Source organism: Chionomys nivalis, chromosome 3 (assembly GCF_950005125.1).
Source record: "Chionomys nivalis chromosome 3, mChiNiv1.1, whole genome shotgun sequence".
NCBI lineage: Eukaryota > Metazoa > Chordata > Mammalia > Rodentia > Cricetidae > Chionomys > Chionomys nivalis.
In genome coordinates this window covers 63,144,312-63,167,025 of record NC_080088.1, presented here as the reverse complement: position 1 = coordinate 63,167,025, position 22,714 = coordinate 63,144,312, and the positions used below count along the sequence as shown (strand labels likewise).

Below are 22,714 nucleotides of genomic sequence, written 5' to 3'. Positions count from 1 at the left end.
TTTTTTTGAGACAGGTTTCCCCTGGAACCCTGGAACTCACTTTGTAGATCTGCCCGGCTCTCGAGTGCTGGGATTAAAGACATATACAGCCACGCCTGATTTACGTATAGCGATTTGTTTTTATGGGCTATGGCACCATCTACTGAGCGCCATTTTGAGTCTGGTTTGAGTGTGTGAAATGGGCACAGCAAACCAAGGCGTTCTCTTTTTAGGACTCTTGGTTTTCAGTGCTCTGGGTGCCAGAAGCGGGGCATAAAAAAGAAACACAGCCTCAACCCTCAAAATTCAGGGACGGGGATGGCAGGTTTCTTTAAAGCCTAGCCCCACCCCCACAATCGCCCCGATACCTCGCTCGGGCGTTCACCTTCCTAGTCCCTTTCTGAGCAGTCGTTATGTAATTTTTCTAAACATAGCTCCATCACTAACAGCCTGGTATCTTTTCTCAGCCTGTTTCTCATCCTGGAAACAGGTATCTCGTGGTAGTGGGGTGGCTGACTGCCTCCGCAGACCACACGCAGATATGTCCTATTGGTGAAACCTTGGGACGTTGTGATACGTTAAAGAATCTCAGAAGAAAAATTTTATATGTCATTTGGTTAAATGACATTTAAAAGTCAACCAACTAATCTTTTAGCTCCAGTGAGCTTTAAGGACAGCAAACACACGAAAAACCTGGAAGAAGTCTTGTCCTTCGCGGGTTTTCTTCACTTCCTGGAGAGGCACTTTCTCCCCTGGTTTGGGGGCGCGGGGAGAGAGCTGACGCTTTCTCTCACCTTTTGCCTTCCTGCTCCATCGAGGGTCCAGGAAGGAAAGATCAGATGGCAGCAGGGATCTGTACCAGGCTTATATTGGGATGAACTAGTTATCTCCGGGGTGCCTAGAGACTAGGGGCACCCTCTACTGGAGCAGAGCCAGGCCGGGATGAGGAGGGCTAAGGAGGCTGCGCCCAAGCTCTCCCCGCCTCCGCGCTGTCAGCCGTCGGGCCCCGCCCGGCGCAGCCCTAACGCAAGCACCAGAGTGTGTAAGGCACATCCGGGTGTCGGAGGCTGAAGGCCGGTTTTAGGGGGTTTGGTAGAGTATCTTGGGAAACAGGGGCAGGGCGCCAACTCCAAGCCAGAAGCGCGAGCACCTGCACAGCTCCAGGTTGAGACTGCACACCAGCCCAGCCCTCGTCTTGGAGCCCCCTACCGGGTCGCTTTGGGGGTAAGAGGAGGGTCTTCGTCGCCGTCACTGGAGCATGCACGCCAGCACCATCTGCCCGGTTTGGGTTGGCCTGGCGTGGCGACTGTGAAGGGTTCTTGGAATGCGGGTGGGGAAGGGACGTAGTGTCCTCTAGGCAGCTCTGCGGCCAAAGAGGAACCAGAGATGGATCGATCGATCTCCCTGTCTCGTTTCCCGGTCGTCTGCACCCGCCACACTCTAGCTGCTTCCCGCTTCCTCCGTGCGCGCCTCCAGGAACAAGGTGCTTTATTTTCGCCACTGGAGGCCCGGGGTTGATCACGCGGTCTCGTGGCCCCTAGGTGAAACCCTTGGCACTCATTGTTCACTGCCCGCGCAATTTCACAGACGGGAACTGAGACCCCAGGAATGGAAGGAACTGGCCCAAGGTCACTTCGTAGCCCAAGGCCGAGAATGAATCAAAGCCTTTCATCCAATCTTCTAGCCTCGGCTGTTGGCTCTGCGCGGTCCCGACCCTTCTCCCGACCTTGCCCTACGTTCACCCCCCTCCTTCCATGACCTCCACTAGGCTCTGTTCTCGGGGTTTTGGCAGCTCCTCCTCCGTGCGTGCTGCGCCCAGAAAGGATGCTGGCCAGCGGTGAGGCCTCAGGTCCAGCCGCTTGAGAGTGAACGGAGTCGGGGTTAGTGGAGACTGGATTGACCTCGGTGCTGGGGGAGGAAAAGGTCCAGGCAAGGTGGCGGCACCGTGGGGGTCGGTTAGGGATGGCAGAGCTACGGGGACCCTGGCAGGACCAGGCCCGAAGCCACCCCAGCGCTGCGTCTGGAGGACAGTGTGGCTTTGTCTAGGTGGTGCCGCCTCAGCCAATAGGAGCGCGGCTTTGGCCGAGCCCCCTTGGTCCCCGCCCTCGTGCCGGCTGGAAGGGACCGTGGCTCTGGGATTGGCTGTGAGGTCCACAGCCACGTCGGGGGCGCGGCGTGGAGGAGGAGGCGCCTGTGCGACTCCACCCTACCCCTTGCGTGTGGGAGGGCGCCGAGATCCCGTGGGTTCGTGCATCTGGGTGGGGCCCCAACGTCATTTTCCCTCTCCCTGTGGCTGCCCATTCCAGGAGGAGGCGGCATAATACCCATCGCGTGTTTTTCCAGCCAGTGAGCCAAAGTCGGCCCATAAGTCAGTAGGTGCAGAGTCACTGTCCAGCCCAGAGGTTCCCACTTGGAAGAGTTGCAGAGGCTTCCTCTTGCCAGGGTCCTTTGTGACGCAGCAGACGCCTTTCTTTCGACATCATATTCGCCCTGAAGCACGGAACATAAACACCCTAGCAGGCCAAGCAGCTGAACGGAGACATTTATGTATCTTTCATCCTTTCTGAACAACGCATCTCGAGAGGAAACCTAGAAGTCAGTGATTCACCATCTGAGTCCTGTTCGTGGTGTGTTCACAGTGCAGGTGGGACCGATGGTTAGCTAGGGCTTGTGAGTAGTTGGAAACAGAAATATCTCCAGTATACCCCACTCGGTGATTGCAATTACAGAAGTCCGGAGGGAGACTGGGGAAAGAGAGAGAGGTTTTATTGTTTGTTTGGTGTTTTCTTTTTTTTCTTGTGAAGAGGGTTGAAGCCAAGGCTTCATGTATGATAGGTGTTTACCATTGAGCTATATATTTAACTTGATTTCTATTATTTTCAGATAATGTTCCACTCAGTTACCTGGCTGACCTAAGACTTCATATAGTCCAGTAAGGTCTTGACCCCACCCCCACCCTGCCTCAACTTCCTGCGTAGCTGTTGGGAGACTGATTTTTGCTATAGGCAATTAAGAAAGGTAGCTTGGAGGAGGTTTTATTTGTACCCGTTAGGTGTGAAGCAGATCCGATTTGGTATAGGATGAGGGAGGCACAGGAATGCAGAGAGATGGTATAGCAAATGATTTAGTGAGCACTGGTAAGAACCCAGATGCTATGCATGCCTTCACAGGTGGACTACAAAATCAGCTCCTCCAAGGTCAGGCGTGGATGGAGGAGGGGCTCAGGGGCCCCCACCCCTCACGACTGAAATATTTACTATTGACTTAGGGAGAGGGAGAGTCATGGGCTAAAACTGAATACTCGCTGAAGACCCCACTAGGCTCCGGTGGACAGTTCCAATGCAGTGGTCAGCCAGATGGCCCTGGTTAAACTATGTGGTTTGCAGAACAAAGCGACAGAAAAGGACTGGTATCCCTCCTGAGTTCTAGGATTAAAGGCATGGACCACCACGCCTGGCTTAAAACCCCCTTAATTCACTCAGCTTTGGGTCTCGAAGATGCAGATAAGATAGAAAGAATGTGTATAATGCAGATAAGATAGAAAGAATGTGTATAATGCAGATAAGATAGAAAGGTTGTAGCAAGGGACCAAGAAGGAAAGCCAAAAAGGAAGCAGGCAGAGGACAGAGAAATTACCAGGCTGGGGTGTGAAGGACTGAGGTGATGGAGCTCTGTAGATGTAACTGTTTTATGAAGCGTCTCCAGGCAGAGGGACAAGGAAGGCATGACCCTGAAGCTGCAGTGCGCCAGAGATGTTCTAGTGACAGCAAGAAGGCCACCATGACAGAGACCCAGTGGACAGAGATGAGGTCAAAAGGACGATGGGGCCAAGGTCAAGTAGGGTTTTGGGCAGTCTGTACCAATTTGGGCTTTAATTGTTAGGGGAATGAGATGCAAGAGTGAAGTGGTATGATGTCTGTTTTGCAGGACTGAGCACCCTGCATGGGGACCTCAAAGAGCCTACTTGGGAAGCGGTTGCAGTAATGCAGGCGAGGAGGGACGAAGGCTTAGATGGTGGTGGATCCTAGCAGAGGGTCCTAACTAGCTCGTGGAGGGGATATCAGTAAGATTTGCCAACAGCTGGGCTGTGGAATGTGCAGGAAATCAGAACACAGGCACACTTGGGACAAATTAGACCTGGCATACCCAATCAAACCTTCAAAGGGACAGTTGTATACCTAAGCCTGGAGTTTGGGGCAAAGGCTGAGCTGGAAATAAACCTTAGTGTGTTGACAGCAAGTGAATAACACAGCTATGAAAGCTCGCCTTATGGTAAGAGCAGACCAGGCTGGAGCCCCGGATAGCATCAGTGATCTTGCCCTTGACAAGCAAGCCCTGGTCTCCTGGGCATAGAATGTTCTCTTAGTCTGGCTATTGTAGTTTATAGTGATTTTGACATCTCTGGTAGCGTCTTCTCTTGGGAAAACACAGATGAGTGATGGGGTACGGGAGGCAAGTGTCACCTTGTCATTATAAGGTCAACAATGAAGCACTGTCTGAACGTAAGGCAGATAAATTAATGATAGTGTTCTGTAGGATCCACCTTTGACTACCTACCCTCAGCAGGTGTTAGGTGTCCAGCTCATAGAGGCTGATTTTCATCCTTTCATAGGGCTCATCTAAGTCATCCAGGGTCAGGGGACAGGTCATCCCCCTGTGGAGGCAGAGTCCTGTGGGCTGGACCAAGTGGGAGAAGAGGGTCTTGACAGAATAGACACACTGCAGTGACTACCTTTCAGGGATTCATCTGTGACCACAGTCTCCTGGGCAGATTGAGTTGCCCGTGTTAGGTGTGTCTCTGCAGAACTGGGCTGTGCAGCTAAATCCTTGGCTTTATTGACTCTGTTGAGATTTGTTGTGTGTTGTGTCTGCAATTGTGCTGGAGTCTGGTGAGAATGTGTGGATACCATCTAATGTTCCTGTGTAACCCTTTGAGGCTTCCTGTCCAGACTCTCTCAAAGGACTGGTGGGCATCTCTTTGAACAAAGGCTTTTGCTTTTTTATTTTTTGGTTTTTCAAAACAGGATTTCTCTGTATAGCCCTGGCTGTCCTGGAACTTGCTCCGTTGACCAGGCTGGCCTCAAAGTCACAGAGATCTGCCTGCCTCTGCCTCTGCCTCCCGAGTGCTGGGATTATAGACGCTACCATACCAAGCTCCTGATTTGGACTGCTTTGATGGGAGGAGAAATGGGGTTCATCTTGGGTTTCCCAGAGATTATGCATTGAAATCTGAGGGGGTGCTCATGAGAGGAGGGTTTTTTTTTTTAATTTTTTTTTTTTTTTTTTATTTTCGAGACAGGGTTTCTCCGTAGCTTTTTGGTTCCTGTCCTGGAACTAAACTAGCTCTTGTAGACCAGGCTGCCCTTGAACTAACAGAGATTCGCCTGCCTCTGCCTCCCAAGTGCTGGGATTAAAGGCGTGCGCCACTACCACCCGGCTCATGAGAGGAGTTTTGCTAGCCTCTTTATTTTGTGACAACGTCCTATGGATTTGGTCTCTCCAAGTCCGACCCTTGTGCCCTTTTACAGCGGTGCTTGAGTTTCAAGGCCAACAGAGCCCCCAGCCCTTACGAGACCTTCTTTTTTCTGGAACCACCTGCTTCCTGTCACCATTTCTGTTCCCAAACCTGAAGGCAAAGAACTTCCTGTTCTTTTACAGAGAGTGAAATCCACCCAGTGGCATTAAGACAGCAACAGCAACTGGGGGAAAGTCCTCAGGTATGCCATGATAGCTCTGTGTGCCATAAACCTAGGCCAGGCTGGGGGTGTAGTTCAGCCGCAAAGCACTTGCTTAGTATGAGGCCCCGCCTACCACTCTGTATATGAGAGACCGTATTGTAAATGGGCATAATTCAAAGGCCTGAGTTTTTATGTGCTTTAAGCTATTTTGACTATAACACTTCCCATTTTGCTGACTCTAAGGAAAACTAAGTTGAAAGCAACCTCTATTTGGAGACTCCACTGAGACATTTTTCTTGTGCAGGCATTGAGCCAAGGGCTGGAGAAGGTCTTTAATTGCAGACGAGCATTTGAAGTCACCCAGGAGCAGTGAGCAGGCCTCGGTTGTGGTGGGAGGAGGTGGAGATGCGTGTGTTCAGCCAGGAGCAGTGAGCAGGCTTCGGTTGTGGTGGGACGAGGTGGAGATGCGAGTGTTCATCCAGCTCTTCAGCACATGGCTTCCTGTAGAGAATGAAGTTTCTGGCTTGGGTCTTCCACAGGGGCCAAGTTGGGCTCTGTTCTGCTGCCGCCTGCAGGGACCTGCCACAGGGACTTCAGTATGAACCGCATGGTGCCTTCCTACCCAGAAGGAAGGTTACTCCTTGGTTAACCTCCTTTCAGACTCAACAGAGGTGTGCTTAGTGCCTCCTCTGATTGTCCTGGGCACTGATGGTTACTGAAAATGGCCAAGAGGATGGGCAGGTCCTCTGGTCTCATGAGGTTTTGTCTCATAGAGAGAGGTTAAGTTAATAAGCAGGGTAGCTCAGGCATTAAAGACAATGGGCCTACAGGGTCATGCTGTGTATTGCTCGGGAGCTCTCTAAAGACGGGAGATGACTTTGCATGGTTCTGTGGTTCTAACAGAATACCTGAGAATGATACTTTTCAAAACAAGAGGTTCAGTTCGCCTGTGCTTCTGAGAAGTCCAAAGCACAGGGCTGATGCTCAACTTCTGGTGAGGACGCCATGCTGTTTATAGCACAACAGAGGCGGGGAGAGGTGGGAGCTGGTTTGAACGTGGCAGAACGTAGCAGATGGGTTGCTCCAGACAGCCTGCTCTTAGGGTAACTCATCCAGCCCCGGAGAGTGACATCTCCCGGGGACCAGCTCTAATTGTCCCCAATTACTAAACACTTTTTTTTTGTTGTGTAAAGATAGGCAGAGCTCCATGTGAAGCCAAGGCTGCTTGCTCCACTCAAAAGACTGAAGGGACAGACTAGTCCTCCCAGCCTCAGCCACCCAGGAAGAGGGAGGGCAATGGCCAAGCAAGTGCTCTGAGACTGGAGAGAGCCGCCTCCCCAGACTTGTAAGAGACAAAGTTGGAAAGTGAGCAAACTGGGTTGTGTAGAAAGGCAGTTAGAGGCCAGCAGAGCAGGCGTAGGTGAGGCCAAAGCAGGATTTGCCTCCGGCTGTTAGAAAGATCTTTCTAGCCGGAAGCTCTCAGAATGGGAGTGACTTGTAGAAAGGAGAGTACAGAAGAACCACCGTCAAGTTCAAGGTCAGTAGTAACACAAATCAAAGGGGCCCTGTCTGCCTGCCTGGGAATTCAGCAGCTAAGCACCTCTGCCTGCCCCCTGAGCATTGTCTAGGCAGGCCTGTTGACTAGCATAAGGCTCCCATGATCTAGATATGGTCTGAGCCTTAATTCGAATTGTAAAGTTTGAAGGGTAGAAATTTAACCGGCTGTCCTTATTCACTATGGAAATTAGTAAACTTTTTTGCTTTCTTCCTTTTCCTTTTTACTTTATGTGTATGGGAGTCTGCCTGCCTGCATACCTCTGTACCACATGCATTTCTGGCACCAGAAGAGGTCAGAAGAGGGAGTGGGATTCTTTAGAACTGGAGTTAGAGATAATTGAGAGTTGCCATGTGAGTATTGGGAATTGAACCTGGGTCCTCTGAAAGAGCAGCCAGTGGTCTTAACCCCTGAGCCACCTCTCCAGATCTTAAGTGAACTATTTTTTTTTGCCCTCAGAGAAAGGGCCTTTGGGAGCTGATCCAGATTAGCTAATGCCATCAAGGTGGAGCTCCCTTGTTGAATTTTGATGGCTCTATAAAAGGTCTGTGTGCCAAGTGTGGTGGTACGTGCCTTTAACCCCAGCATTCATAGAGGCAGGCAGATCTTTATGAGTTTGAGGCCAGCCAAGGCTACATAGTGATACCTTGTCTCAAAAGGAAGAAAGGAGGAAGGAAGGAAGGAAGGAAGGAAGGAAGGAAGGAAGGAAGGAAGGAAGGAAGGAAGGAAGGAAGGACAGAAGATGTGTAGTTAGTTCATGCTACTGACTACTGACTTATGATGTCTTGATGTATCGTAACAACCTGGGACTCTGCCAGCTGAAGTCAGTAACTAGATGTACACCTTTAAGTTTGGAATAAAAATGTGGGTCAAAAATGAACCTGTTGGCTTTATAAGGTTACTCGGTATCAGGTACTTTATTAATTGTCATAGAAAATTGACTGATGTACTGGCCTCATGGCTGACCGTCTGTTGCGTTTGGGGTGGGCTAGGGAGAGATTTCTCCCTGCTGGGATCTTATTATTAACAAGATGTGGCAAGCTACAGCCCATTTCACAAAGGAGAGGCCAGGAAAAAAGACATCCGCATCCCAGTCTGATCACCTGGGCTCCAGACATGTGGATCCTCCCAGCCTCTCCTCCTTTGGTGAGAAGCTGTCACTATCCCCTCCTAGCCCTTTAGCCAGAGCAGGCGCTAACACACATGCTGAGCCACAGGCACTAATGGAAGCATAGTGCAAGCTGAGGAGACCTCTGCTTCTCTTCGTTGTCTGAAGAATAAAGCAGATAAATGGCCCCAGCTGCCCCTGTGATGAGCATTGCTTTGGTTGATTTGTCAGTCGCCATAGCGCAAGCCCGGTCTGGGTCTGGTTTGTATATAAGACATTTAATCACCATGGTGCTGGGGAGGCCTTAGGCGACACCAAGTAACATATGACCTAGTTGTAGTAGTTTGACTTAACCTAAAATGGGTAAGGATGAGGGAGTATATGTGTGGTCTTTATTTGTTCTGTGTGCAGGTTTTGTTGTCGATGATGTTTGTTTGTTTTTTGGTCTTATAGCTCAGGCTGGTGGGGAACTTGCCTTATAGTCTAGACTAACTTCCAAGTTGCAATCCTCCTGCCTCAGCCTCCCAAGTGCTAGGTAGTACAGGCGTGTACTACCCTGTCTGGATTTTGTGTGCGTTTTTTTGTTTCTTTTGTTTTGTTTTGTTTTTCGAGACAGGGTTTCTCTGTAGCTTTTGAAGCCTGTCCTGGAACTAACTCTTGTAGACCAGGCTGGTCTCGAACACACAAAGATCCGCCTGCCTCTGCCTCCCAGTGCTGGGATTAAAGGCATGTGCCACCACCGCCCAGCTCCTTGTGTGTGTGTGTGTGTGTGTTTTAATGTGAAGAGTCTCGCCTTAATTCAGAGCCTCCAGTTTGCTGGGGTGAGAGAGAGGTGGAGTCCTGAGCCAAGTGGCGCATAGTGTGGCACACGCCACCCACAGAGGATGGAGATGCGCTGTGGGCAAAGGCTGGTGTCCTGATCACAACAGATGGATGTTTCATGAGATGTCAGAAACCTGGACAAGGGAACCAGGCTTTCTGAGTTAGACCGGCCCTAACTGGTGGCTGCTCTCCCAGAGGACTCCCCAACAGGTGTGTCAGACCTGCAGGTCACATACAGCTGACAGTTATAGACGTGAGCCAACACAAAATTCTAAAATGACTTAGAACATTTTACCTTTTGTGGCAGTGGTGGTGCACACCTTTAATTCCAGAATTTGGGAGGCAAAGGCAGGCGGATCTCTGTGAGTTTAAGGCCAGCCTGCTCTACAGAGTGATTCCAGGACAGCCAGGGGTATACAGAGAGAGCCTGTCTTGAAAAACAACAACAACAAAACTCAATTGCACAATTCTTGAGTGTGAACTTTACAGATGAGGTCATTTTTCTTTGTCACAAGGTTAGACATTCCTTCCCCTGGTTATGTCCCCAAGTCAGTTCCCCTAGTACAGCCTGCCTCGAGGATCACTGGTCTAGTTCAATGTTGTCTGTCACGCATAGGTGACCACCCATCCATGGTTGTCCAGCTGTTGGTACACCCTGGCTCCCGATTTTCCATCTCCTGGGGCTTTAGCTTGAGCAGTGCCTTGTCAGAAAATGGACTTTTCCTGCCTAAACTTCTGAGGGCAAGAGGCTGAGCATGCATTTTGTGTTTCAGAGTTACCAGAAGAAAGCGATCGCCCTACTACTTGCTGACATGATGCTGGCTGCCCGTCTCAGACCCCTGTCGCAGCTCCCAGGGAAAATTCTAAGTGTCTGTGACAGAGAGAATGTGACAAGGTAAGCCACTAAAGGAAGAGGTAGGTGGCCTTGAGGACCATGCTTTTCCCAGGTGGGTCCTGACTGTCCTCAGCACCCCGGCCCTCAGGGAGTGCTCAGAAGCCAGGCCTTCCCAGGAATCCCAGGGCAAAGAGCTCCTGTCTTGTAAACCCCTTTGATGTGCTGGGGTTATAGCTCAGGGGGCAGAGCACTCACCTGGTATACACATGGTCCCCAGTGGTTGCAAAAATTAAGAAATAAACCCTTTATTTGAAACACTTTTAGAATTTCCTAAAAATTGCAAAAACAAAGGACACCTAGCTTCCTCCGCACTCATCTTCCTTAGCCATTTGCATCATTTAAATCGTAGTGCCATGGAAACGATGCTGATAACCAAGCTGCAGACCTTGTCTAGCCTTCGCTGAGTGACCCACTGATGATTTAGCCCCTCCCACCACCATTGCATTTAGTTGATGCATCTCCTCAGTCTGCTCTCATCACAGCAAGTCTTCGTCACCTTAGTCATGATCATGATACTGGGGGACCACTCGCCAGCTATTCTGAAGAATGTCTGTCCGGGTGTAGGGTGTGTGTGTGTGTGCCATTGTGGTGTTGTGGTTAAATACAGATTAGCGTGTTTGGCAAGAAGCTTCAAGAGTCCTTGTGACCGTTTCATTGGGGTTTTTTTGTTTGTTTGTTTTTTTACATTTACACTTTAAGAGAATACCCTAGGCATTCCTGAACTGCTTGTGTGATTTAGAAGAATTATGAAATAAGCACAGACTAAACAAACAAGTGTTTGGGATTTTGGAGACACATCTTACCCTGTAGCCCAGGCTGGTTTCCAATTCCTTGCTTCAAGGGCCCTCCCCTTTAGCCTATACATGCTGGGTCTAGGTGTGTGTCGCCACACTCAGCAGATTTCACCTGTTCGAGTGGGAATTCCGTGGCCTCTGCTGCTACAAAAGAAGACACACTTCTCCTGGTCATATTTGAGGAAAGTGAGTCAACAGTCAGGTTAAATGCTGTCTCTATAGCAAGATGCTTGGTCTTTCCTATGTTCATACAGGTCTTTAGAACAGACATTGAGGACTGGAGAGATGGCTTAGGGGTTAAGCGCACTAGGTGTTCCTCCAGAGGTCCAGAGTTTAATTCCCAGCAACCACATGGCAGCTCACAACCATCTTTAATGAGATCTGATGCCCTCTTCTGGCCTGCAGGCATACTTGCAGGCAAAGCGCTGGATACATAATAAATAAATAAATAAATAAATAAATAAATAAATAAATAAGCCTTGAAAAGATAGAACAGATATTGAGAAATTTCTCCTTTTAAAATTTTATTTATTTATATTTATATTTTTTTTTTTTTACATACTAATCCCAGTTCCCCCTCTCTCCTCTCCTGCGGCTCACCCCACCTTCCCTCCACCCGCTCCTCAGAGAGAGTTAAGGCCTCCCTTGGAAAACCAACTAAATCTGTCCCATCACCATGCTTAGGTTGAGCAAGGTATCTCTCCGTAGAGAATGGTCTCCACAAAGTCAGTTCATGCTTTAGGGTTAGATGCTGGTCCCACTGCCTGTGGCTACACATAGTGCCCAAGCCACACCATTGTCCCCTGCACTCAGGTTGCCTAGTTCAGTCCTATGCAGGTTCCCCAGTTGTCAGTGCGGATCAGTGAGCTCCTACTAGCTCAGGTTCATGGTCTTGACGCCTTTGTCCATGTTATCGCTCCTCCTTCTCTTTCCTTGTACTCTGGGAGCTCAGCTCAGTAGTTAGTTGTGGATCTCTTCTAAAACCCATTTTTGTATGGGAGCCAGAGCAAGAGGCTCAGCTACAAACAGGACTTCAGCTCTCCGTTGTTGGCGTGTGACAGACTTTAGAGAGAAGTGTCTTTCTGCCCTCCTTATTTTTTAATCCATTCTAATTTGCTTTTTATTTGTTCAAGTCCTTGAATGTTACAACATCAGAAATTCCGTGTCAATGGCTTAAGCAGAAAATTGCCTGGGAATCTGGCAGTTTGCATGGGCACACATTGCCCGTCTTAGATGGCTGTTTCTGTCCAATTTCCTGTCAGGACTGCATGGTTCCTGCTTTGTTGCATGCAAGCGCAACCCTTGCCCAAGGAGAACTCACTTTTATCTATGGCAAAAGTGCTACACATTTAGGAAGAGCTGTGTTCCCTCTGCAGACCATGCCTGCCACCAGGGCAAATGGCTTTTACCCAGGCTTCTAGACTTGCTTGTCTTTTAGATGCTCTATTCCCAGCATGCTAGGATACCCCATTCTCCAGGCCTCGGGGACCCAGCAATTCGGTCCTGTGGTTTCCCCTCTTGCACACTTTCCCTCGGGAATCTATAGAAATTACAGGTCAGCAGAATCTCCAGACTGTACTAGGGCCTTGCTGAGGGATATAGTGAAACTGCTTAGCTATTTGCCTGTCTCTGTTTGTTAAAGCAAGTGATTCGTTACACACTCATAGAGAGAGAGAGAGAGAGAGAGAGAGAGAGAGAGAGAGAGAGAAAGAGGGGAGAGAGAGAGAGAGCAAAACAAAAAAACAACAAAAAATAGGGCCTAGAATGACGGCTCAGTGCTTAAGAGAATTAGTTGCCCTTCCAAAGGACCCAGATGCTCCCACGGGAGCATCCACGAGTCTGTGCCTGACAGTCTAGCTCCAGCTAGAGAGGATATAGCGCCCTCTTCTGGCTTTAGCAGGCACTGCACACAGGCAAAATATTCAAGCACATAAAACACAAAATAGAACAACCTGTCTCCAAAGTGGCATTTAGAGAGTTCTGAAAATTTCTTATATCAAAACAACCCCAAAGGAAATTAATATTTCTACCAAAGATTTATCCTTCAGGGGATTTGGGTGTTAGTCGCACTTGGTTCACTGAGGAGGAAACAAAACTCCTACAGGGACGTTCTTGACTGTGTGGGTAAGGGAAGAGTTACTTCAAAGTGTGTAGGGGCAGCAGAGCTGAATCAGAGTGAATCACATTCCCAGGGTGGGATATCATGGAGGTCCAGAGGGAGAGCAGATACAAAGGGGGGGCTGGCACGGGGGTGACCTGTGCTAGGGATCAGACACAAGGTCATAGGGGAAATCCCTGGCCTGAACAGTTCCCTTTGGGTCTCAGTTGCCAAGGGCTTCATGCTCCAGTTATCCCTGAGGGTGAATCCTAACGTCCTTGATGTGTGACCTTCCGCCTTGGTGCTGTTGAATGTATCCATTGATGGGAAGGTCATTACCTCTCCCAGGAAGCCTCGTGTCTTTGGACAGCTCGGCACACAGTCCTTCTTCATAGTGGGCGGGAACGTTTTCTCCTGTAAAGGCCACCCTTTGTTGTGAGTCCACCTCCGAATTCACACTGTCACCTCTCTGGACACCATGTCACCCGGTACCCATCTGCTTGTCACCTTTTATTCCACCCATGCGGTTCCCTCCTGAGTGGTCTTTCCTTGACCTGTGTTCCTCTCTTAAAAAAGTGTGACGTCCAGACAGCACAGCCACCACCGGTCACTCCTCAGCTGGAGTCTCGCTCGGACACATCCAGGTGCAAACCTCGCGAGGGGTGGCTGGTTCCGGCCCCTGCCGAGACACCTGACAATCAGCCCCATTAGCCTTTGGTTTTAGGAGTGTCTGTGCCGACACCACTGGTAGCTCTGGCAGCTAGGTAGCCGGTGTGTACCACCCTGGACGCTAGAACCTATAACCCACGCTCGTGGTCTGCCCTGGCAGATAGGAAACATAACACCCCCTAGCTCCAGTCTAGCCGTGTAGAAGTGGATGCTGGCATTTTCGCCTGGTTCTTTTAAGTCCACCCTGGGTTTGCATGTTTGGCAGCTGTGTGACCCTGGAGATTCCTGACTGAATTTGTTTCCCCCAGAGGTCATTGTGAGACTGGACTTGGGTCACTCTGCCTTCTCAACCTAATCTTCCTGGATGCAGTTCTGCTACACTGACTCGTGGCTCCCTTGGTGGGAAGCTGAGCTACTGGTTACCAGCTCTGGTTCATGACGGGAGCAATAGCACAGTTAGGAACTCTGACCGAAAAGAAAGGGCAAGAGTCAGAATGGATACCTCGGCTGTTCTGAACGGTCTCTTCTACGTGGCCTGGAGTTTCCGGCTGCAAATGAGCAGTGGTGTCTACCACAGACCTTGGCATGGAGTGTGTGCTTCCTTCTGCCTCACCCTGGGGATTCTGCTTTAACAGGTCGAGAACAAGAGCCCCTCCACAGTGAGAAACAGCCCTAGGCCAGGGATGCCACAGGCATGTAGGAACCCGGGAAGGACTAAGAGAATTGAAATCAGAGCAGATGAGGCACGGCCGGCGGTGGTGAGAGGAGGTGGCAGAGAGCCCTGGCAGAGCCCAGCAGGACCCCTGCTGGTCATAGGCTGAACCACCACCCCTCTGTAGGGCTCTGCCTTTGGGGGTTAGGTCCAGAGGGTTTGGGGCTGCGAGTTCTCTGGGACGTAAGTGTGTGCCACCAACAGCTGGGTGTGGGTGGCAGAGCCAGGTGTCACATTCTTCTTGGCCATGGCCGCGTTCGTATCTGGATAGACTTGAGAATGGGAGGGTGGGTCACAGACAAATCTGGCAGCAAACTTCTGACCAAAGCCTTTATCTTACTTGTGACTTTTCTGTTACTTTTTAAGATGTCACACATGGGTCCATGAGATGGCTCCATGGGTAGAGCACTTGCCATGCTAGCCTGGTGATCTCAGTTTGATCCCCGGAACCCGTGTAAAGGTAGGAGAGGACTGACTGTGTGCCATGCCATGCACACGCATGCGCGTGCACATACACACATCCAATCATAATGCTAGTAATCAATAAATAAAATGTCACGTATTTAGAAACGCTATACAGTACCAAGGACCCTTAAGAAGATAAGCACACTTCAGTTCTACTAGAAACACCTTTCTGGTCCTTTTGTTTTTGTAAAGTCACGCTGGGGATCACGGACACACAGTGCTTCTCTTTGGGTGATGTCATTTGAGCTAGCTTTGGTAAACCGACCTTGCTGTTCTCGCTTGAAACCATCTACACACGAGAGCTTAACTCAGTAAAGCACAGAGCATCACCCAGGCAGATTTTCCGAGTCAACCTTGTTTCTGTCTAGTGACCCACCACCTTAAGAATGGTGAATAAGCCGGGCAGTGGTGGCGCACGCCTTTAATCCCAGCACTCGGGAGGCAGAGGCAGGCGGATCTCTGTGAGTTTGAGACCAGCCTGGTCTACAAGAGCTAGTTCCAGGACAGGTTCCAAAGCCACAGAGAAACCCTGTCTCGAAAAACCAAAAAAAAAAAAAAAAAAAAAAAAAGAATGGTGAATAACATGGTTTTTAGGTTTAGGGACCCAGGGACCAACCCTAGGGCCTAAAACATCTTGGACAAGCAAGCTACCACTGGTAATACATTTTAATGCTTCGGTTTAAATAGGTAATATATGAATATGGTACCGAAGTTCAAAGGTCAGAAAATTGTCACTCATCTCCCCTGGCCTCCTCCTGCCACTGCTGGTTCAACAGTCACTTCAGAAGAGAACTTCCGTTTCCAGAAAGATGGGGTGCATATGCTTTTCCCCTGCCTGTGCCCCCTGCTGAGCACAGTGACAATTTCTGGATCTTCTACAAAGCAAACAGACCGTTCCGGTGGACAGAAAGCAGATGAGGCAAGAACCTCAGACCCGAGGAATGACAGCCTTGAGGTTTCTGTTTGTTTGATGTATCCCAGACTCTGAGCTGAGGAAGCTGGTGGCCTGGAAACACCAGTGAGCCAGACACAGACCATCCCAACCGAAGCCACTTTCTCCAGCTGTAGGACCAACCAGCCCTGGCAAGGGAAAATAACATTAGCCCGCGATTGCTCTTCTCACATCTGTGGCCTCAGCCTGTGTTTACTAGTGAGGGTCAGCAGACAGCAGAGTCTAGACTTCATCCCATTAGACAGGGTGTGTCGGAGAGGTGAGGACTTTAGTAAGTCAGAGGAAGCCAAGTAGAGACCTGTCATTTTCAGGTAACCCTGTCTGCTCGGGAGGAAGGAAGCAGAGTCGTAGGAGGAGACTCTCCGTCCCCATCAGGAATAAGATCATATGTCCCTACATGTGTGCAAAGCAGCAAGGAAACCACCGCCCTCTCCCTCTCCCAGCCAGGGAAGCAGCAGTGGAGGCCCAGGGCTGGGCTGAGCTTTCTCTGACTTTATGAAGTCATGCAAGTATTTATGAAGCTAATATTACCCTAATCTTCAAGCCAGACAAAACCGGTACCAAAAAGTGGGGAAAGGAAGCTACAGATCAATATCAATGTGTGTGTGTGTGTGTGTGTGTGTGTGTGTGTGTGTGTGTGGAGAGAGAGAGAGAGAGAGAGAGAGAGAGAGAGGAGAGAGAGGAGAGAGGCTTCTCCATGTAGCCCTGACTTTTCTGGAACTTTCTCTGTAGACCAAGCTGGCCTCAAATTCAGAGATTTGCCTGTCTCTGCCTGGTCAGACCAATCCTTTATGAATACTCTTAAATTATTAGCAGGTAGAATTCAGCAATATCTTTTTAAATTATGAAACATAAAAAGATGTCTTTGTTCCAGGGATATAAGGACAGTTCTTTATTTTCTTCGCTCATTTGCTTTACATGCATGCATGCGTGTGTGTGTGCGTGTGTGCATATGTGTGTACACATATATGTGGGTATAGGTGGGTGTGAATGCGTGGGTACAACGGAGGCCAGAGGATGACCTCAGATGTCATTCATTAAGTTCTGTCCATGTTGCACTATAGAAGTTATTCTAAAATTTACATGGAGAGCCGGGTGGTGGTGGCGCACACCTTTAATCCCAGCACTCGGGAGGTAGAGGCAAGCGGATCTCTGGGAGTTCGAGGCCAGCCTGGTCTACAAGAGCTAGTTCCAGGACAGGAACCAAAAGCTACAGAGAAACCCTGTCTTGAATAAATAAATAAATAAATAAATAAATAAATAAATAAATAAATAAATAAAATTTACATGGAAAGACAAAATAAATAGAATAATAGTTTATTTTTCAAAAAGAGAAATAAGGTGAGGGTACATATGTCAGTGACACAGAGAAAAGCAGCCAGACAGAGGCCACGCAATATACTTGACCGGTTTTTGGCAACAGTGATTTAGAAGATAGCATTGCAAACAGTGCTGCTGGGATCTCCTAAGCAAAACCAAATCCTTTGACCTAAGTGTTGTCTCATGCAAGAATAAACTCAGAAAGAATCATGAGCTTAAATGGAAAACTTTTAGAAAAAAAAAAGAGGAGGTTAAATTTAGGTAAAGAGTCACATATGCCCCATAAGAGGAAAAGTGGGTTGATTAGACTTCATTAAAATGAAACACGTTTCCTTGCAGTAGCCCCTGCTAAGAGGACAGCGGGGTGGGGGGCAGGTATGGTAGTGCACAGTTTTAATCCCCACGTGGGAGGCAGAAGCAGGCAGGTCTCTGTGAGTTTAAGGCTAGCCTTATTTACATAGCAAGTTTCAGGTCACTTAAGGCTACATAATGAGCCTGTCTCAAAACAAACACTTACAGGTGGATGTTATAGATTAGAAGAGATTTTTATGCTGCATGGGCAGCAAAGGCATCTAGAGCATCTAACGGATGCTGAAGGTTCAGCAGTGAAAGAAGACAGTCCACCTAGAATGCGACTAAGCACAGGATGAGCATGACATGCTCTGGTCTCAATGCTTGTGTGCCCCCAAATGTGTGTGCTGAAATTCTGCTCCCCACACTGCTGGTGTGATATGATTCTCTAGAGGAATACAGGAGGACGTCCCGTACTGCTGGTGTGATGTGGAACATAGGAGGACTTATAAAGGGGTGTGTTAGCTTGGCTTACACACTAGAGGCTGGCCACATCGGAGAGGCTGAGACCCCAGTAGCTGCTCAGAACCTAAAGCTAGATGCCTTGGAGATCTGAAGCTAGTACTGGAGGCCTGGGAGATACCTTCATCGCCGCTGGTTCTCAGTCTGCGTTGGAAGGCAGAAGAAGCTGCAGTCAGATTGTAGCCGTGGAGTACACCCCTCGGGGATGCAAGTGCAGGCCAGCAGCACTGGTTTCCCCTCAGTCCTCTGCACATACAAGCCCTGCTTTAGAAGTCGCAACCCACTCTGAGGCTAGCTCTCCCACCCGGACCAAATCCTCGTTGGAAGCCCTCACAGACAGAGTGTGTGTCTCGTAGGTTGTTTCCAGATTCTGTCAAGTTGACAGTTAAAAGCGATCACGTCAGCTGGTGTGAGGAGGTCAGGTCTTAGGAAGTGTTGGGTCGTAGAAGCAAAGCCATCATCAGTGACAGAGGTCTAAGACACCACCTATCCGCTCCGACCAAGCAAAGTCACAAAAATCTAGGAAGTGTGCTCTCATGTCTGCCAATACCTTGAGCTGGAGCTTCCCAGCTTTCAAAACTGTTAAGTCTTCACCCTTTATAAACCACTGTCTTGTGTGTAAGCCACCCGTACTGTGGTGCTTGTTTAGCTGTCTGACCTGAGACAGGTACCAGATAAACATAGAAGAGATGATCAACATTCTTAGCTATTAGAGAAATGTGAATTAAAGCCACAGTGAGAAAATCGTGTATAGTTTCGGACATGGGTAAAATAAAGGAACATTATCTGTAATCCTAGCACTTGGCCTGCTGAGACAGGAGGATGCTGGACAGTTGGAGTTTGTCTGGCCTTCAAGCCTGCCCTACATGACTCCCTCTCTCAAAAACCAATGATAACAAATAAATAAAAAATTTAAAATAGTGATATCATCAAATTCTGGGAAGTATGTGGAGAAACTGGGCTCCCATACATCTCTCCTGGAAATGCTGTATGCTTCCACTACTCTGGAACTGTAAACAGCTCCCCAGTCCCTTAAAAACCAAGCACACACCGACCATAGGACCCAATGGTTACGCTCCTGGGAGTTTATCCAAGAGAAATATGTTTATACAGAATCTTGCCCAGGAATCTTCGTAGCAGCTTTATTCATAATAAATCCAACCTGGAAGCAGCCCAGATGACCTTCAGAAAGTAACTAGTTAGACAGTTGCCCCAGTCAGAGGGGGAAGTGGTTTCCAGAATTTGGATGAGTTCCAGAGAGCAACACTGAGGGTCGCAAGCCAGACCCAGAAAGCCTTATACACCATGTAATCCACTTAGAAGGTTCTCTTTGTTGTTATTGTTTTGTGTTTATAAGAGAGAATTGTACTGTGTGGTCCAGGCTGGCCTGGAACTCCCAGAAGTCTTCCTGTACCCTGAGTGTTGGGATTACAGACTAAGACCCCATACCTGGCTTAACGTTGTTGTCGTAGTGATAGAGAAGAGGCTGAAGAGGTGGGGTGGGCTAGGTGTGGCTCTGGGAAGGCTAGAGAGAAAGATGCAAGAGGAAATGTTCCGCGTGGTTGCTGTATCTTTGTTAGTATCCTGGCTGTAATATTGCAGTTGTGCAATGTCCATCATTAATGGACACTAGGCAAGAGGTACCCAACTTCTCTCTGTTTGCTTTTCTTTCTTTTCTCTTCCCTCTCCCCATCCCTTCCTCCTCTTCTCCTCTCCCCTTTCCCCTTTTCCTTCTCTCTTCTCCCTCTCCCCATCCTTCTCTTTCCTAGTACTGGGGATTAAATCTAGGGTTTTGCATGTGTGGTGGAAAAGCACTCTATTACTGAACTGTATCCACAGCCCTATTTTTATACTTTTTATGACAAGGATCTCACCAAGTTGCCCAGGATGACCTGTGACCCTCCTGTTTCATCTTCCCAGTTAGCTGCCTCCACCAAGCCCAGCTCTATGTATCATTATAAACAGTGTGTATATCTGTAGTTATCTCTAATAAAAAGTTTAAAAACAATGATTAAGAAAGCAGCACTGAGCTAATGGAGAATTAAAATACTGAAAATAAAGTGTGTGTGTGTGTGTGTGTGTGCAAATGGAAGTTTCTCTTCTGCCTGCCAGTTCCTGAATTGTTTGACCTATTAGGTCAGGCGTATTATTAACTAGCTCTTACAACTTAAATTAACCAATTTTGTACTATTCTATATTTTACCACAAGGCTTGTGATCTCACATCTTGCTTCTCTAGTGGCTGCTGGCATCTGCCAACTCTGCCTTCTTTCTCCCTGTCTCTCTGCTTGGATTTCCTGCCTAGCTATATTCTGCCCTGCCATAGACCAAAGCAGCTTCTTTATTAACCAAAGGTAATAAGACATATTCACAGCATATAGAGGGGCATCTCACATCGTGCATGCATGTGTGTGCGCGTGTGTGTGTGTGTACACGTGGAGGTCAGAGGACAGCTTGCAGCAATCAGTCCTCTTTTCTAGCCTCATGTGGGCTCTGGTGATGAAGTCAGGCTGTCAGATTTGGTGGCAATAACCTTTACCCTCTAAGCCTGCAGAAGGCTTTGAAAGAGTTGGTTTCTGAAAGCGTATGCACGCTTTGATTACTCTGGAGCACTCTACCATCCGTGTCTCTGTGGAAAGCAGAAAATGAGGATCACTGGAGTAGGCCAAGGGTCAGTCAAGTTTTGGCATGTCTTCCTAAGAAAGTAGCCATCAGGCTGGCTTTCTTCTCAGGAAGGCATCTCCTGTCTAGTAGCCGAGCTGTCTGGTGTGCTGCCCACCTGCCTGTCTCCTGGTGGGAAGGTTCTCTAAGCAGTAGCAGCGCTGTCCCCATAGCCCGGGATGGGGAGAAAATCAGTGCTACCTTAGCCTAGCTGGTGGTTGAGGGTGTTGTAAGCAGCTTCTGCCCAGGGGTGGGGTCGGGAGTGGCACTGGAACCTGGAGTTCACGGCTGCTGTTTTCTTGTAGACACACACTCTTGTTTTACCCAGACTCCTTCGCGGCAACCACCCGTCGGACTTATGCCAGTGAGGCAAATGAGGTGAGTGGAAGCCAGCTCCCTGGGAGCCCTTGGGTAGAGGAGGGCCATCTGGGGACCCTAGGCCTCGAGTTACCCTCTGCGTGGGCCTGAACAGTGCCCAGGACATTCTGAACCACATTTTCGCTTAATCCTTCTTTGAGACCCTCCGTCAATAGGAAGACCCTCTCCCCATGCATGTGGGACCGGTAATGACACACACTCCACCCCTCCCAGCCAGGGAGCTTGTCGGAGACCTGCCGGGAAGCAGAGAGTTGGGGTTCAGAGTGAGGCTCTGGGGTCTCTCAGCCCCATCTGTGCTCCAGTCCTGTCACTAACTGCACTGGGCATTTGAAAGTGACTCTGTTTCCTCTATGGTGGCATGGAATAATCACAGTGACTCCATGGCAGCAGTTCTCAACCTGTGGGTCATGACCTCTTGTGGGGTATTGGGGTCACACCACCCTTTCACAGGGTCACTTTAGACCATTGGAAAACATAGATATTTACATTATAATATCTGTAGCAAACTGTAGCAAAATTACAGTTATGAAGTGATACCAAAATTAATTTTGTGGTTGGGGTGACCACACCTTAAGATGAACTGTATTAACGGGTCACAGCGTTAGGAAAGTTGAGACCCGCTGGTCTGTGGGGTTATGGTTGGGGATGGGGATGTGACATGAACGGAACCCGTAGCCAGTGCCTTGCTCCCAGAGAGCACTGCATAAGCCTGGCTTTGCTGAGGACCAGGACAGTGAGCATCGCGGTGACTGCAGATAAAAGACGTGAAGATCCTGCCAGCAGGAGTCCTTTTTCCCAGGCAGTACTGTTGCTGGCAGGGACCGGGTGATTCTGAGTTCCACTCCCAGCATACCTCGGGCCTTGTAGTTCTCCAGACAGCGAAAGCCAGCTAGGAGGATGAGGCTTGGCCACCCAGCGTGCGTTAATATTACTGTGAAGAGGGCTGGGGAGGGCTGGTTACTCCGCTGTGGGGTCCTGGCTTCCTAAAACGGGTCTAACCCTCTAATACAGGCGAGCGGCAAAGCTGTCCTCATCACAGGCTGTGACTCCGGATTTGGGTTCTCTTTGGCCAAACATCTACACTCAAAAGGTTTCCTTGTATTTGCTGGCTGCTTAATGAAGGTAAGACTGGGCCATTTTCTTTACCATTGTCCAAGCAGTTATTCTGTGTGTGTGCTTGTGCACACGTGCACACATGTGCGTGCATGTTCACACACATGTGCTTTTCTAACATGTGTTGCTAAAATAGCCTACGCCTTTTCCACTTCAGTCTCGTGTGTTCTACATAGCTTTTTGCATGCATGTATGAGTATATACATGTACCAGCAATCCTTATCCATCCATTGCTCTGCCATCTGTTCACTTGATAGGCCCAACTAGATGATGGTGATGAGCCTGATGCTTTGCTAGCTGTTGTAGAATAAGACTGGTCCAAGATTCAGTATCTTAGTTAGAGTTATTATTTCTGTGATAAATACTATGACCAAAAGCAAGTTGGGGAGTAAAATGTGTCTTGTGCCCACACTTCTATATCACACGTCTTTGTAGAAGGCAACGAGGGCAGGAGCTCAAATAGGGCAAGCTCCTGAAGGCAGGAGCTGATGCAGAGGCCGTGGAGGAGTGTTCCTTACTGGCTTGCTCCTCATGGCTTGGTCAGTCTGCTGTTTTTGTTTTTGTTTTTCAAGACAGGGTTTCTCTGTGGCTTTGGAGCCTGTCCTGGAACTAGCTCTTGTAGACCAGGCTGGTCTTGAACTCACAGAGATTCACCTGCCTCTGCCTCCCAAGTGCTGGGATTAAAAGTATGCGCCACCATTGC

At 48.9% G+C, this 22,714-nt stretch overlaps 1 protein-coding gene across 2 annotated transcripts in view; it reads left to right on the top strand.

The window, feature by feature from the left end:
• The first annotated feature begins 915 nt into the window (after window positions 1–915).
• Bdh1 (3-hydroxybutyrate dehydrogenase 1) overlaps window positions 916–22,714 on the top strand; it is a 33,783-nt gene continuing 11,984 nt past the window's right edge. The window contains exons 1-4 of one of the 2 annotated variants that reach the window (XM_057765207.1): window positions 916–1,203; window positions 9,916–10,037; window positions 20,826–20,898; window positions 21,910–22,020. In XM_057765207.1, coding sequence (XP_057621190.1) covers window positions 9,955–10,037; window positions 20,826–20,898; window positions 21,910–22,020 — 267 coding nt within the window. In that variant the 5' untranslated portion in view covers window positions 916–1,203; window positions 9,916–9,954. Of the gene's footprint in view, window positions 1,204–2,293; window positions 2,624–9,915; window positions 10,038–20,825; window positions 20,899–21,909; window positions 22,021–22,714 lie in introns of those variants that run through there. The other variant, XM_057765208.1, reaches the window with a different exon arrangement.